Source organism: Sorex araneus, chromosome X, assembly GCF_027595985.1.
Source record: "Sorex araneus isolate mSorAra2 chromosome X, mSorAra2.pri, whole genome shotgun sequence".
NCBI classification, from domain to species: Eukaryota; Metazoa; Chordata; class Mammalia; order Eulipotyphla; family Soricidae; genus Sorex; species Sorex araneus.
In genome coordinates, this window is record NC_073313.1 from 18,816,825 (window position 1) to 18,833,326 (window position 16,502).

At 41.5% G+C, this 16,502-nt stretch overlaps 1 protein-coding gene across 1 annotated transcript in view; it reads left to right on the top strand.

Moving 5' to 3' along the window:
• PPEF1 (protein phosphatase with EF-hand domain 1) overlaps positions 1 to 16,502 on the top strand; it is a 126,746-nt gene that overhangs the window by 44,184 nt on the left and 66,060 nt on the right. The window contains exons 7-8 of the mRNA XM_055120136.1: positions 4,074 to 4,234; positions 11,716 to 11,830. Coding sequence (XP_054976111.1) covers positions 4,074 to 4,234; positions 11,716 to 11,830 — 276 coding nt within the window. The remainder of the gene's footprint in view (positions 1 to 4,073; positions 4,235 to 11,715; positions 11,831 to 16,502) is intronic.

Here is a 16,502-nt window from a genome sequence, read left to right on the forward strand (position 1 = left end):
GTGATTGAGCACATGCCTAGTTCTGGGTTCAATATTCAGTACCTAAAAACGAAAAAAGAAAAGAAGCTGTGAAGGTAGGTATCCTTGTTCTGCTAATAATATAATGGAAAAAGGATTATTGTTGATTTAAATGTTTTAAATTATATTAAGGAAGCATCCTTCCATTCCTAGTTTTCTGGTATTATTTAAAAAATCAGGAACAGGTGTTGGATTTCATGAAATGTCATTCTGACAGCTATCAAGTATGTTAATGACACTCGTGGTTTCAGTTTAGATTTGTAATCGAGGACTGAAGAGATAGTACAATGGGTCAGGAGCTTGCCTTATATTCGGCCAACCTGGGTTCAATCCCTGGCACCATATAGAGTCCCCAACCCCTGCCAGGAGTGATCCCTATTGCAAAGACAGGAGTAAGTTCTGAGCATCACTAAGTGTGACCCAAACACAAACAAAACATAGCTTCATGATCAATAAATTAAACAACTATAAATGTATTTCAACTGGTGTTTTTCTTTTTTCCAGCAGTTATCTGGAGCTTGTTTTTAAAATAATATGTGGGTGGAAGAGGCAGAAATTGTGTGTGTGTGTGTTTAATTATGGGCTTCACATTTTTTGCTGTCCAGATTTTGAGTCTGTAGTGGGTAAAAGAAAAAATAGTGTGTAGGGGGAATTTTTGAGGTATTTTGTTTAGGACAATTTGTAAAGATGTCATATGCTTATAATTCAAGATTTTATTATACTTAATTAAGTTAGATTCATGTCGACACAATTGTAAACCAAATAGGTAAGGATTAATTCTAATTACATGTTGCATGAATCTTCATATATTGTAGACAGTCATTAAACTATTATTAGTAGTTATAATAGCTGTAGCTCACAAGGAGAGTACTTGCACTTGGAATGTTAAAGCTTTTGATTATCTTTTCGCATGACCTGACTCCCATTATCTACTGGAGGAAAATATGTTATTTTTTTTCTTAGCCTAACTAAAACCTGTAGAAGGGTTGTGACTATGTTTACTGATATTTCATAGTGAACAGTTTTGGCTAAGATGCAGGCTGCGGGTGGGGTAGGGAAATGTGAAACACTGGTGGAGGGAAGTTAACAGTTAAGGCTAGTGGTGGGATTGGTGCTAGAACACGGTATGTCTAAAACTCAACTATGAGGGGATTGGAGCGATAGCATAGCGGGTACGGCTTTTGCCTTGCAGGACACTGACCTGGGTTTGATTCTCAGCACTCTATATGGTCCCCTGAGCACTTCCAGGAGTAATTCTTGAGTGCAGAGCCAGGAGTAACTCCTGTGCATCGCCAGGTGTGACCCAAAGAGCAAAACAACAACAACAACAACAACAACACATCAACTATGAATAACTGTAAACCGGGGTGCTTTTGGGGCCAGAACGATAGTCCAGTGGGCAGGGTGCTTGACTTGCATGTGGCTGGCTCACTTAGGTTCAATCCCAGCGGTACACCATGTAGTCTTCTAGCCAGCCCGCCAGGAGTGGCGTACAGAGCTGGGAATAAGCCCTGAGCACTGCGGGATGTGGCTCAAAAACAAAGAAACATGGCACTTTAACAAAATCTAAAATGCTTTTTAAAAGATACTTATTGAGAAAAGCTCAAAAATATATGACAGAAACTGAGCTTTTTGTTTTAAAATGCAAAAAATCCAGTATTTAAAGTTTGCTCTGAAAACAGGCTGAGTTTTAATAAGCAGAACTAATGACTTCATGTGTCAGTTGACTGATGAGAAAAGGATAATCAAACAAGCATAGGTGAAGGAAGGCAATGACGAGGAAAGTGAAATAACTTGTTTATGATTTGTAATAGCTGGGACTTAATACTCTGTAAGTCAACAGGATGATAGAGTGAAACTGGTATGTGTTTGTGTGTGTGTGTGTGTGTGTGTGTATGTGTGTTGTTTTCCCAGGAGGAACCTGATACGTGTGTGGTCACCAGGAGGGAAGTTTGTCTTTGGTGCAAGATGGAGCTGTAAGCATGGCGGCTAAATAGGTACAAGTATGATCATAACCACAGCTATTTCAGCTTTACTACCTACACAACAAATCCAGGATCAAATTTAGCAGCGTGTTTTGCATTTGTAGTTTTCAAACCAAATGAAATCAGCTGTTCTCAGATCTCCGACCAAATCCAAATGAGAAAACCTCCACCGGCACACGTTGAAGAGAGTCATTACTCCTCCTAGAGTGAACTTATGAAATAATTTTAACCACCAATGGAAAATATTAGGATACACAATAATTTTAAAAGCATTTAAGTTGCCAAGTATTAGGCCTTTCTTTAAGTGTTTTTTCAAGCTCGGCTCTTAAGTGTGCTCTCTAGCATAACTGAATCATGAAAAGCAGTGTTATAGCTTTAACGGCTGGCATCATTTCTTCCCATCACGCCTACTGTCAGGATTTAAAATGATAGAAACTGCCCGCAGAAAAATTATTTTATTTTTAATTAATTAATTTATTCCATGGACTTATATCTGGTTTACAATATTATGTGGAGAACTTCTGATTAATGGCCTTAGTAGCAATTCAGTGTTAATGAGCTGAAGAGAATCTGTATCAGTTATCTGTTGCCACAATAATACAATGTATTAATCAACCACAGTAGCTCAGCTGCACGTAATAAACCTCTGTGTTGTTGTTCCCGTGGTGGAAGGGACGGACTTGCACACATGTCGGTTGTGGTACTCACACATTGGCTGTAGTGTTCCCAGGGATGAATTTTTCCGTTGCCTCATTTGCCCATGTGCTGGTGGGGGTAGGGGGTTGAGGGGGCATGTCACACCCTTTCTTTGGGTGCTCACACACATTCTGGTTGCAGTGCTGGCCAGGGGTTGTACACCTTAGTCATGGTGCTCACACACAGCCGGGGCCAGAGATGAAATGTTTTGTTGTATCGTCGAGTCCCAAACAGCTGAGCTGCCAGGAAATCATTCTGCATGGTTATCCGTGGGATCCGTTGTTCTTCTTGATAGTTAGGTATTCTAGAAGGTCTCGATTATATTGAAATATGGGAGTGTTCATTTGTGGAGTATAGAATAACATCACATGAGGCTGAAACCCAAGGACAGTAGATACAAGGGCCAGGGGGATTGCCCCATAGCTGGAAGCCTGCTTCATGAGCGGAGGGGAGAAGGCAGATGGAATAGAGAAGGGATCACTAAGAAAATGATGGCTGGAGGAATCAGTCGGGATGGGAGATGCATGCCAAAAGTAGATAAGGGACCAAACATGATGACCTTTCAGTGTCTGTGTTGCAAGCTATAATGCCCCAAAGTAGAGAGAGAGTATGGGAAATATTGTCTGCCATGGAGGCAGGGGGAGGGTTGGAAAGGGGGGGTATACCGGGGATATTGGTGGTGGGGAATGTGCACTGGTGGAGGTATGGGTGTTTGATCATTGTGAGATTGTAACCCAAACATGAAAGCTTGTCACTATCTCACGGTGATTCAATAAAATAATAATAATAAAAAGACACAAAGGGGAAGGACTGGCAGATGGCATTGTACTTTCTGACTGGTAAGAATTTCCTCTGGAATAAAGCATACCTGGGACTCAACTAAAACTCTTTTACATTTTGTGTTTGAATAGACAGTATTGGACAGTGAGAAACCCTGGGCCTTGGGTTACAAAACTGCTGAGCAAGCAGAGAAGGGAAGGATGAGGGTAGGGATGTAGAGGTGACACCAGGACAGTGATGGAGGAATCATGGGCATCTTGGTGGTGGTGAAAGTATATTACCTGGACACCAATACCATAAACTGTAACACTATCACAACCATAATAAAACTATAAAACACTGTCAAAAAAAAAAAAGAAATATGGGAGTGCTCTTTTGTGTGCGTGTGTGTCCTTTTGAGTCTCACCCAGCGATGCTCAGGGGTTATTCCTGTCCCTGCACTCAGGAATTACTCCTGGCGGTACTTGGGGGACCAGATGAGATGCCAGGGATTGAACCTGGGTCAGCCTCATGCAAGGCAAATGCCCTCCCCGCTGTACTATCGCTCAAACCTTAGGAGTGTTGATTTTTAACACTCTCTCTTTTCTTTTCCAGTGTTGATCACTCGACTTTACAGAACCCTCAAGCAAAACAGGGATAGAGAGGAGTTTGTGGAGTTCATTGAAGTCCCACTGTCCTATACTGGTCCTCGGCTCCAATTTCCTCTGACTTTTAATGATCTTGATTTACTTATTGACGCCTTCAAGCAGCAACAGGCAAGTTAAAGCAACCACCACTCTGATTCTGGATAAAACACATGTTTGATAACTATTGGATGAAAATATTATAACCGAGATACTTCCCCTTGGGGAGAAGCATCACATAAAATGGCGGATACCTTCCACTTTGCTTAACCTCAGGTGCATCCAAAACCAAAACCAAAGAAAAACAGTGCTCCTATCTGCAGGCAGATAGAAATATATCTCCTGAAATATGTTCACATGTCATAAAATTCACGCTTTAAAAGTGTCTAAGTTAGCGTTTTTAGTACATGCACAAGTTTGTGTAACTTGCACAGTATCTATTTTTAGTATCTTGTTATTACACCAAAGAGAAGTGTCAGATTCATCGGTCCCTTCTATCCCACCCCTAGAAACCTCTATTCTACTTTTTGTTTCTGTGGATTCGTCTATTAAGGACAGCTCATGTTAGTGGACTCCTACACTACGTGTTCCTTGGGGCCTGGTTTCTTGCACTTAACCTAGCATGCTTCATTATTCATTTATTTTTATAACTAGTATCATATGAATATATCATATATTGTTTGTGACCCAATGCTTATTCATTTGGGTTTTTCTTTCTTTTTCTATAGTTTTTTGGGCCACATGCAGTGCTGCCCAGAGCTTGCTCCTGGCTCTGTGCTTAGGGATCATTCCTGATGATGCTCAGGGGATCATAAGTGGTCCTGGGAATTAAGTCAGGGTCAGCTGCATGCAAGGCAAGGCAAGGCAAGCGCTTTGTACTCTTTCTGTACTCTTTCTCTGGCCCCATCGTTTGGATTTTTCTTCTTTGTTTTTGCGTGGGTGGGGTGCGGGGAGGGGTAAGGGCTCTTCTGTGTTGCTAGGCAGCACCAGAGTCACACCCAGCAGTGCTCAGGTGGTCATGCGATACCAGGGATGAACCCCGGGGCTGCTCATGTCAACCAAATTCTCCAGCACTTTCAGCTTTCACCTCTACCCCTAATTTAAAACTTTTTTGGGGACCCATACCTGCAATGTTCAGGGCTTATTCCTGGCTTCGTGCTCAGGGATCACTCCTGGCAGTGTTTGGGGGACTCTGAGGAGTTGAAGATTGCACCTGGCTTGGCCTCATGCAAGGTAAGAGTGTTTCCCCTGTATCTCTGCAGCCCCCTCACTTTGAGCTTTCCTACTTTTGGGTTATTAACAATGTGGCATGCCGCTGTACCGGAAGTATCCTGTGTGAACGCCTTTTCAGTTCTCTTGAGCACACGTAGTAGTGGAATTTCTGGATTGTATGGTAAATCTTTTCTCAACATTTTGAGGAACTGTTAAACTGTTTTCCACAGTGACTGCACCATTTTACATTCATATGAGCAGTGCGTGAGGGTTCCAGTTTTTCTTTTTGGCTAATGCACGTTATTTTATTTGGCTTTAAAATTAATTTTTATATAGCCATTCTTGTTCACATGAAATGTGATTTTATTGTGATTTTGATTTGCATTTGCCTAATGACTAACGGTGTTGGACTTCTTTTCAAGTGCCTGACATGGGATAGATCAAAAGATTAAGGTGCATGCACAGGTCCCAAGTTTCATCACTGCCAACACCTGGCCTCTCTCGCACTGCCTGGTGGTAGCCTTGGTGATCCTCCCGGAGGCCCCCCTCCCAAAACAAGAAAAGAAAACCAAGGCCAGCAACCATGAATCTAGACCTATACAGTGTTTAGATCAGGGGTGGGAAATGCCGGGTGTGTGCCATAGAAAGCTAGAGAAAGCCTGTAAATCCTAAGCCTGGTCTCGATGGCATAGTCACAGATGCACAGGCTGCCCGTGGCCTGTCTGCTGGTATTGTCTGACCCTCCAACAAAGTTATAAATATCCAAATGGCCCGTGGCAGAATAAGGCCCCTCCTCATTAGATAATGGCATTATCAAATTCAAAGGTTGAAATATGCTTAGTCCATTCAAGAAGATAAAGATATGCATAAGCCCTAAAAGTCATCTCAAAATGATGCAGGAACGTCTTAAATTCTACAACATTAAATTATACCAGCATTAGCACACCAGATTGGATGTGAAGTAACGTAGAAGACAAGCAATCTCGATTAACAAGACATAAACATAGAAGGCTTAACCTTAACAGAATTTTTTTCATTCTGTTAGCAAATCCTTGATAACCAGCAATACAAAATAAATTATTGAGGGGGCAGGCTTAAGGGGTGGTGAGGCAAATTGGAGACTATGGTGGAGTAAAGGTGTAATGGGGGGAGGACTGGTGTTGGAATACTGAATGCCTATAACTAATCTAGTTTTAAAAAATTAAAAATAGGGGCTGGAGAGATAGCACAGCGGGTAGGGGTTTGCCTTGTATACGGCTGACCTGGGTTCGATTCCCAGCATCCCATATGGTTCCCTGAGCACCGCCAGGAGTAATTCCTGAGTGCATGAGCCAGGAGTAACCCCTGTGCATCGCTGGGTTTGACCTAAAAAGGAAAAAAATATTAAAAATAAAAAAATACTACTCAGGAAAAAAAATGATGCAAGATGTTAGCTGTGTATAAAGGAAGAATGCATGTTGTGAAGTCAAGAAGAGAAGGTTCAATATAGTGTACATTGTGCTTCCATTTCTAAAAAGAGAAAAGAAAAATTAAGCATTCCATTGGCTTTAATTTTTGAAAATTGAGGTAAAATTTATGTCATATGACATTGAACGTTTTAACCATTTTAAAGTGTATGATTCATGGGTTTTTAGTTTATAATGTTGTGCAACTGTCACCACTAATTCTGAACATTTTCATCACCTCCGAAACAAAAGCCTGTGCCCATTAAACAGTCATTCCTGGTTCCTCCTTCCCTCTAGCCACTGAAAACCACCAATTTACTCTTTTATCTCTAAAGAGCTCTTAATCGGTAATTTTCATATCAGTGGAATCACATAATATGTGTCCTTTTGTGTGGGCTTCTTCCTCCTGGCATACCGTAACAAGGTTTGTTCTGGCTGTGGCCTTCATCATTACCTCACTTCTGTGCTTGGTTGAATAATATTTCTCTGCATGGATAGCCCACGTTTTGTTGAAGGGATTATCTACATAAATTTGCATATTCAGTAGTGCTTATCTTAGCTTCTGTGAATTTGGAGCTCAGGAGACCTGGAGCCCCTTCCTAGTATTTCTCAAGTGACCTGCACTGAGGCCCGTTGCTGCTCAGACACTGCAGTTTTGTTGGGGTGGGAGGGGGTGTTTGCACACCCATCTGTGCCAAGGGTCTGCGCGCACAGTGTTTAGGGGACCCCGTGGTGCCGGGGATCAAACAGGAGTCTGCAGCATTCGAAGTCTAGGCCTTAACCTCTGTACTGTCTCTCCAGCCCCAATATTCACTTGTATATGCTTGCGAACACAGAAGAGTGTTTGGAAAGACGCTCGAAAACATTTGGAGGTGGTAGGGTTGGGCCACATCTGGCAGTGTCACATCTGCTACCTGCCCCTGGCCAGGGATCACTCCTGGTGGGGCTCAGGGGACCTATGGGCTGCTGTGCATCAAACTATTGCAGCACTTGCAGCCACATGCCACACAAGTGCCTTAAGTTCCTCTACTATTTTTCCAGCTCTCACACACCCTTAATGATGTTTCTGGGGACAGAGATTGGAAGAGTAAGGTCTGAGGAAGAAGAAAATTATTTTTCATCATTATATTCCCTTGTTACTATTTAAATTTTTATTACAAATAAGAAAATCCGTTGTATTCACAATTTTTTTTAAAAAAACTGGTTGCTTTAAAAGAACCAGCCTTTAAAATTAGTATTTTCCTCCTTCAATGTATTTAAAATAATGTATTCTAGCTAAATTGTTATTTAATATGAGTATATTTATAAATGGAGAGGCCAACATCTGAGTTAATTCTTTTGAGTATTTAATATTATAATTGTAAACACAATTATAAACTATTGAAAGATAGCATTATAAGCAAGTGTTAATATTACCAAAGGGATTTTAGACAGTTGAAAAAGGACCCAGAAAACCTCTTTCAATAATAGAAATTTTCTGCGGTTGCAATATATTTTCAATGAGTACTTATTAATTTAATTTAAAAAATAAAAAAGCATGCCTTATAATGACTGTTATTAGCATCACACATGGATTTGGACATCTATGAAAGTTAATATTGAAGCAAGAATTGAAAATCAATACATTCATTGGAAATTGAAGAAAAGTCATTATATAAAATGTGTTGCCTATTCCTTTAAATTTTGGCCAAAGGGGGCCGGAAGTGATAGTACAGGGGGAAGGGTATTTCCCTTACACCTGGTCAACACAGGTTCAATCCCCAGCATTGCATATGGTCCCCTGAGAAATGCCAGGCCCCTGAACATCGCCAGTTATGGCCCAGAAACAAAACAAAATAAGCCTTGCTTGTGGCTGACCCATTTCTATCCCTTTTATCTGTGACATGCTCAGGAGTGGCCCCTGAGCACTGCAGGGTGTCACCTTACCCCCAAGATAAACAAAATAAAATACCTTTGTGGAGAAAATGCTGAACAGTCTTTCCGTTTGGAATAAATTGGAAAATATGTGTCCTTCTCCATGAATCAGCATCCAGGCACCCTAATCTTTCTAATCCTTACTTCAATTCCTACTTCTTTTTATTTTTATTTTTGGGTCACACCCGGACATGCACAGGGGTTACCTCCTGGCTTTGCACTCAGGAATTACTCCTGGCAGTGTTCAGGTGACCATATGGGATGCTGGGAATCATACCTGGGTCGGCCGCGTGCAAGGCAAATGCCCTACCCGCTGTGCAATTGCTCCAGCCCCTCAATTCCTACTTCTTGCCTTTAAAAATATATAGTACATCATGAAATTTCTTCAAAGTTAAATAGTGCTTTTGGAGTCTGGAATAGGAAATAATCTTACTGTACAAATGGCTACAAAACCAGAAATTTCAGGATCCTTTGAGGCAGGATTGATCCAAAGTATGATACCTGTCCTGGATTCCATGCCCAGTATTTGAATAATATGCACAGCATCCCTCTTAGTGTCCCACCATCAAAAGTACTGATGTTCAATGGAGACATGATGTGAGCCGCATACAGCATTGGAAATTGTCCCATGGTCACACTGAAAACATTAAAAAGAATAATAATAATTAAAAAAAAGAAGTCTATATCATGGTGAAATTTTATAATAGCAAGGGAAAACTGTGAAATATTTCAGGAATTGCAAATAATATTGTTGCCCTGTAATAAATGAAGAATTAAAAAAGAAACAGAGCATAAGTGTACTTAAAGAATTCAAAGAAATTAATTTTAAAAACTTAGATTTAAAATCCAAAACATAACTGTTTATCACTTAAATATGCAATCATCTTAAAGCAGTTTAGACTTAAAATAACATCGTTTTCTTAAAATAGTTTAGACTTAAAATAACATCGTTTTCTTAAAATAGTTTAGACTTAAAATAATGTAGTTTTCTTTTCTTAAAAGTCTAGGGGCTGGACTGATAGAACAACGGGTAGGGCCTTTGCCTTGCACGCGGTTGACCAGGGTTCAATTCCCAGCATCCCATATGGTCCCCTGAGCACCGCCAGGAGTAATTCCTGAGTATAGAGCCAGGAGTGACCACAAAAAAACAAACAAACAAACAACAACAACAACAAAAACCAAAAGACCTTATAGTCTAATAAGGTCTGAGACTGAGAGCAATGTCTTGCGTTTTTGAACTTATCCCATTTCAAGGGATCAACAGCCCCATGTGACTGGTGGGTAACAGTTTAAGCAGTCCTAATTCCTAACTAAGGAGCAGGAGGTCTGCCCCACAGCTTGGAAACTGGCCTCACATGCCAGGAGAAAAGGCAGCTCAGATAGAGAAGGGAACACCAAGTAGAGGATGTTGGAAGGACCCATTCAGGTTGGAAGATGCGAACTGAAAGTAGACTATAGACCAGACATGAAGGCCACTCAGTACCCCTATTGCAAACTACAACACCCAAAAGAAGACAGAACAAAAAGCAGAGGCAGGGTGGGGTGGTGGTGGGGGGGTGGGGGTGGTGAGAGGGATACTGGGATCATTGGTGGAGGTGAATGAGCACTGGTGGAGGGATGGGTAAACGATCACTGTATGAGTGAAATGCAAACACAAACGTTCATAAGTTTGTAACTGTACATCACAGTGGTTCTCTAATAAAAAAATGTAATAAGCAGTCCTAATTCCTAATTCTGGATTCTATAGGGCCTGAGCAGCGCCACATCCTCAGCCCCTGGCCGAGAATCCCCGGGAGGGGTTCCTGGGCTTTCTTATCTCCTCCCTCCACACAAAAGAAAGTGATATTGGCATCTGTTAAATTTGTTCTGTCTGTGTTACATATATGTTAGGTATCTGGACTCTTTTACAGGGGATAATGGGATAACAGCACTCTTTGGATCTAAAACAAGCAAAACGCGGGCTGTAGAAGCTTAGTGGGCCAAGCACAGGCTTGGTATGATTGAGATCTGTGTTTGATTCCTGGCACCACCTGGTCCCCTGAGCACCTCTGGGTACCAACCCTGACCATAGAGCTGGGAGTAAACCCTGAGCACTGCTAAGTGTGGCCCCTCAAGCCAAAGTCAGTGCATAAATCAATGCATACATCAATATATCAATGCATACGTCAATATCTAAAACACAAGGAAACATGACAAATAAAAAGCTTGGGGAGAAAGTGAAATAAATCTATCCTGGATAACGATGTTAGTGAGCCCATCACTGGAGGAGCTCAATAGAGTGATCCATTAGATTCGCAGTATGTTTCACACTTCGATTGTATACGTGCGCTCCCTGCTCTGTGCAGTCACCCGGCTGGATCCCAAGTGTCAAGTCACACCTGAGATCCACACTCCAGAGTACCGTGGGACTCATCCGGGGCCCTGTGAGGTCTCTGAATCCAACATCTGGTTTCCCTCCCAGGTGTCAGGCCTGTCCAAGCAAGAGCAAAGCTGCCCCACTTAACACTCTCTCCTGCCTTCTCTTCTAGCTATTTTTGGGGTATATTTTTAGAGGGCACAGAAATCCAGGCCAACCCAGGAGTCCTCTGGAGCAAGGTCTAGATTTGCTCTCAGAATGGATGTAATAGACTCCATTTGCCCTAGAGCGTCTCTTGGATTCTGCGGGCCAAAGATGGAAGGAAGGCTGGTGTCCATTAACAACAAGAGGGAAGGTCAGAGAGAGACCACAGTGGGGAAGGTACTGTGGTTGCCTCTGACTTGATCCCCAGCACCATTAGATGCGTTCCAATCCCATCCCCAGTTGCCCGCAAACCATGAGAGTAGAAAAATCCTAGAAATCATTTACTTCAGTTTACAGACCTCCAAGGAGGATGTGTTCTGTGCCAGGCACTGTGCTAGTCAATTTGAGAGTAATGTCAGGATGATTCTGAAGTGCAGCTTCCTGATATGGGTGCTCGCATCACGCTCCGCCCTTCAAGTGGTCTGTGCCATATCTTCCTTCCAAGTTTCATTGTCTGTCTCTCCACCGCTTCCCTCTCACAGATACTTCATGCTTATTATGTCTTAGCCGTGCTATTTGAAACCAAGAAAGTGCTGAAGCAAATGCCAAATTTCACTCCTATAAAAACTTCACCCTCCAAAGAGGTAACCATCTGTGGTAAGTTTCAGAGCAGAGTTGCCAAATTAATATTTAGGAGCCTCTTGGTTCTACATCATTTGCCTAACTTGAAAACTGTGTAAATTGGACTGTGTTAAGGGAAATGTGTTAATATCAAGTTATCTATCATGATAATACTGTTCCCCATCTTGTCTTTGTTTTGCATACCAGCTGGCAGGAATTAATTATGTGAGAAATTAAAGAACTCATCGCTTTTTATAAAGGCAGGCAGCATTTTAATACGGAAAACCACCCATGGGTGGTATAAGCCTTCTTTGCCCTCTGTCTAGCTCTCATTATCTTTGTTCCACGTTGCTTTTTTTTCTAGGTGGGCCTCTGAGTACCACTTACATGGGGAAGAGAAAGGCCCAAGGCAGAGTGGAGATTAAACTCTTCTCTGCCCTGGGCTGCTGTTTTAGAATTTTCCAACTGGTCTCTACAGCATTTAGAAGAGTGGGAATGTCCCAGAAATCTGTTCCTTGTTCTTCTAAATAACAAGATTTGAGATTTTGTTATCATATAGGCCAGCCAGGCAGGATATTGCTTCAAGAAACAGTACACATTGAAATTCAACACAGTTGGTACTCAGCACGCTTGCAACTGTCTGCCAATGGAGTGTGTGGAAGGAACAGCAATTCCCTCAACTTCTAATTAAGCCCTTAGGTTATAAAACACTGATTGTTATTTTCCAAATAAAATTTTAGCCAGTGTTTCTTTCACTGTGGCAGGTAGAAGTTGATTTGACAATCTAATTAAAAGCATTTCCACATTTAGCATCCAAGAACGGTGACAGAGACTCCATCAGATGAGTCCAGGCTCCATGGCATGCCCTAACACAGGTGTTTGAAGGGTCTTTAGTGCTTCAATCCAAACATTAGTGGGTCACTGCTTCTCTGCCTGGCAGACGATCTGTTTCAGCAGTAGGGGCCTTTCATTCAGGCCTTACCAGCTCTTTACATGGAGATAAAGGACTTAGAATTTTGAGACTCAAAAAGTCATGCCAACCCAGAAAGCACCTGCAGCAAGGTCTCGATTTGCTATCAGAATGGATATAATAGACCAGAGTGGAAACTGTTCATGTGTTTCTTGTATACCTCCAGCTGCCTTTGTAGACTTATGTCTGGATAAAAGGATGTGTGGCAGAAGACAGGAATTCATCAGAGGCCACAGAAATCCTGGAATCATTGAGTGTGAGAACTGAAGGGTTCTTGCAGAGAACCATGTAGTCAATTGCTTGCTCTTCTGGATGAAATTGAGGCCCAAAGAGATCAGTGCATTACCTGCCATGCATTTCTATGCAGTAACTCCCCATCTCCCTTCTCAACTCACTCAGCTGGTTAATGGCAGGATCTGGAATAAAAATCATGGCCACTGCATCCCAAATTAGAGTTACTTTGCCTCCTATCCTAACTCTTGGGTATTTTACTTTCCCCTATAAGTAAATAGCACCTAAGTAAATACTTAGGTGTTTTATTTTCCATCATAAGACTGGGAAATACATCGATTAGACAGTTCATTCACTTGAAGATCCCCTTATCTTCGGTACTTATTTCTAGACTTTGTTTATATGGTGCAATTAGCAGCAGAAAAAAAACCCAACAACAGTGCCAAGAGATTCCCTTAGATAGGAATGATTATTTTCTGTCTTTAAAAGTCCCATTGAGCCGAGACATTTTTGGTCATAATTTAAAATAAAAATTAAAATTGGGGCCATATTTTCAAGAACTTTGTGTGTGTGTAAATCGGTATTAGAAAAAAGGAGGGGGCTGGAGCGATAGCACAGCGGGTAGGGTGTTTGCCTTGCACTCGGCCGACCCGGGTTCAATTTCCAGCATCCCATATGGTCCCCTGAGCACCGCCAGGAGTAATTCCTGAGTGCAGAGCCAGGAGTAATCCCTGTGCATCGCCAGGTGTGACCCAAAAATCAGAAAAAAAATAAAGAAAAGAGAAGGAAATGGCAGTGAAATGTCCCATTATTTTAGTATCCAGATGTGCTTTTTCAAAAATGCAACTAAGTATGCACCGCACCATGATTCTCGGCATATTTGAGATAGAGGAAGTACTTGAGTTTTAAGTTGTTATAAATGATAATGAATTCTGCACTCACTCTTTTTGGTGATAAAAATATCTTTCTGTAGCTGTCTTTCCATGATGCATCAAGTTTTTTGTTTGCTGTCCAACTAGAAGTTAAAAATATTTTTATAATCTCAACTCTTAATATATTAAAACAAATTCATGTTTTTTGCATGCCAAGTGCAACAATTCTGTCACCCTGAAGGAAATTAGGAAAATAAAATCATTTATAAAATGCATTTGACTGATAAATAAAAAGTCCTTCTGTTTTCACTTCCTTAGATTTGGTGTGAGACTTTATGAAAGCAATGAGATTTAATTGTAAAATAGCATTAATATGTACTTAATATTACAGTGATTTTAGGACTAGGATTCTACTTGCATTGTTACCATTAAAACTGAAACCTTCTGTTGCATTTATTTGATTAATTTTGGTTTGGATATTTTAAGCAAATTGAGGAAAGGCATTCATAAATTAGTCTATTTGATAATTATGTTGGACACAAAGAATAAAACCTTATGCCAGGCATGTGGCTAGTGGTAGAGCACATGCCTTGCATGTATGAGGCCCAGCACTAAAATAAATGCACAAATAAAATAAAAGAATATTAATATGGTCAGATATAAGTGAAAAATTAAAAGACAACTAGAAATGATGAAAGACAAATGTTTTACCTAGAAAGTTATTCAAATTGTGTTTTAAATATTTATATATTCACTCTTTTTAAATTAATGGCTTCATACATTCATATTGTTTCTCTTAGCCGACTTTTACAATGCTATACTTTTATCTCAATTTCCTATAACTGTTTCATTAAAAGAATGTCACTGTTGTCACTCACCATTGAAATATTTTAGATACTACTGCTACAACGTATTCTTTAAAACATGCCTTTAGGGACCAGAGGGATAGTATAGGGGTTAAAGCGTTCGCCTTGCATCCCTCCATTCCCAGTTCAAATCCCTGGTACCTCCTGGTCCCCTGAGCGCCATCAGGGGTCACTCCAGAGCACAAGGCCAGGAGTATAGCCCCTAAGCACTGTCAGGTGTGCCCCCGCCCCAACCCAGACCCCCTCTTCAAAAGAGAAAAGAAAATTCTCATTCTTCTTTTTTTTTTTAAATTTTATTTTATTGAATCACCATGTGGAAAATTACAATGCTTTTAGGCTTAAGTCTCAGTTATACAATGCTGAAACAACCATCCCTTCACCAGTGCCCATATCCCACCACCAAACAAACAAACAAACAAACAAAAAAACCCACAGTACACCTCCCATCCCGCCCCCCTGCTCCCCCCCGCCCATGTAACTGATAAATTTCACTTTACTTTCTATTTACTTTGGTTACATTCAATATTTCAACACAAACCTCACTACTATTGTTAGGAGTACCCCACTAGTCAGACCTGTTGTGAAGAGATATGAGGTCACGCCGTTTTGGATTTCTGTACTTTAGCAACTAAGTCCAGGAAGATTTCTACAAGATATTGGATCATTGTAAGCTTGTAAACCCCATCTGTGGTCGTCATAATATGGCAGTCACCACGCCCTTCACCCCCCCAAGGAAGAGGAGAGAGAGAGAGAGAGAGAGAGAGAGAGAGAGAGAGAGAGAGAGAGAGAGAGAGAGAGAGATACCTTTCCCCTCCCGAGCGGGCATGGGGCCGCAGCTTAGTTCTCAGTCTGGAGACATTCTGCGAGGAGCTGCCCATGCCGAAAAATTTAGCTGGCGTCTGGAGTCACGCTCGTGCAGCTGCGGAGAGGCCGCACATATGTGCGGCCTCCGGGATCACATCTTGGTGGCAGGAGGGGCCGGTGCCACCCCTCTATTTTTTTTTTTACTTAAAAAATTGATTTTTCATTAGTCACCATGAAATTAAAAGTTATTCATGATTGGGTTTCCGGCATACATTGCTTCAACACGGATCCCTTTAACAGTGCCCTCTTTGCTCCACCATCGAGCCCCTTTCCCCCACTTTGCCTCCTACCCACCAGTCTGCTTTACAAGGGCCATTTTTTAAAAATATATGCATTTTTGTGTTGTGGTTCACTGTACCGCTGCCAATAGGGTTTCATATGAACACCTCACCACCGCCTCCTCCTTCTGTCCAATCTTCCCTCCACTATAGTCATTGCCCGCTTCTGTCCTCTCCCCCAGCCCCCTCAGATGGTGTGTTTTCTACTACCAGTTGTCATGTTCTTTGTTTCTATTGTAGAAACACTGTAGCACTGTCGCCCCATCCCGTTGTTCATCAGTTTGCTCAAGCGGGCACCAGTAATGTCTCCATTGTGGGATTTGTTACTGTTTTTGGCATATCGAATACGCCATGGGGAGCTTGCTAGGCTCTGCCGCACAGGCGGGATACTCTTGGTAGCTTGCCGGGCTCACCAAGAGGGATGGAGGAATTGAGCCGGGGTCGGCCATGTGCAAGGCAAATGCCCTACCTGCTTTTTGAATATAAAGAAAGATAATGGATTTTATAAATAAATAAATAATGCAAATAGACCATTAAAAAGCAATGCATTTAGCAACTAAACATTTTCTGAGTATATACTATGCACTGGGTAAGTGATGAGAGGCTCTTGAGAGTTTTTTGTGGGGG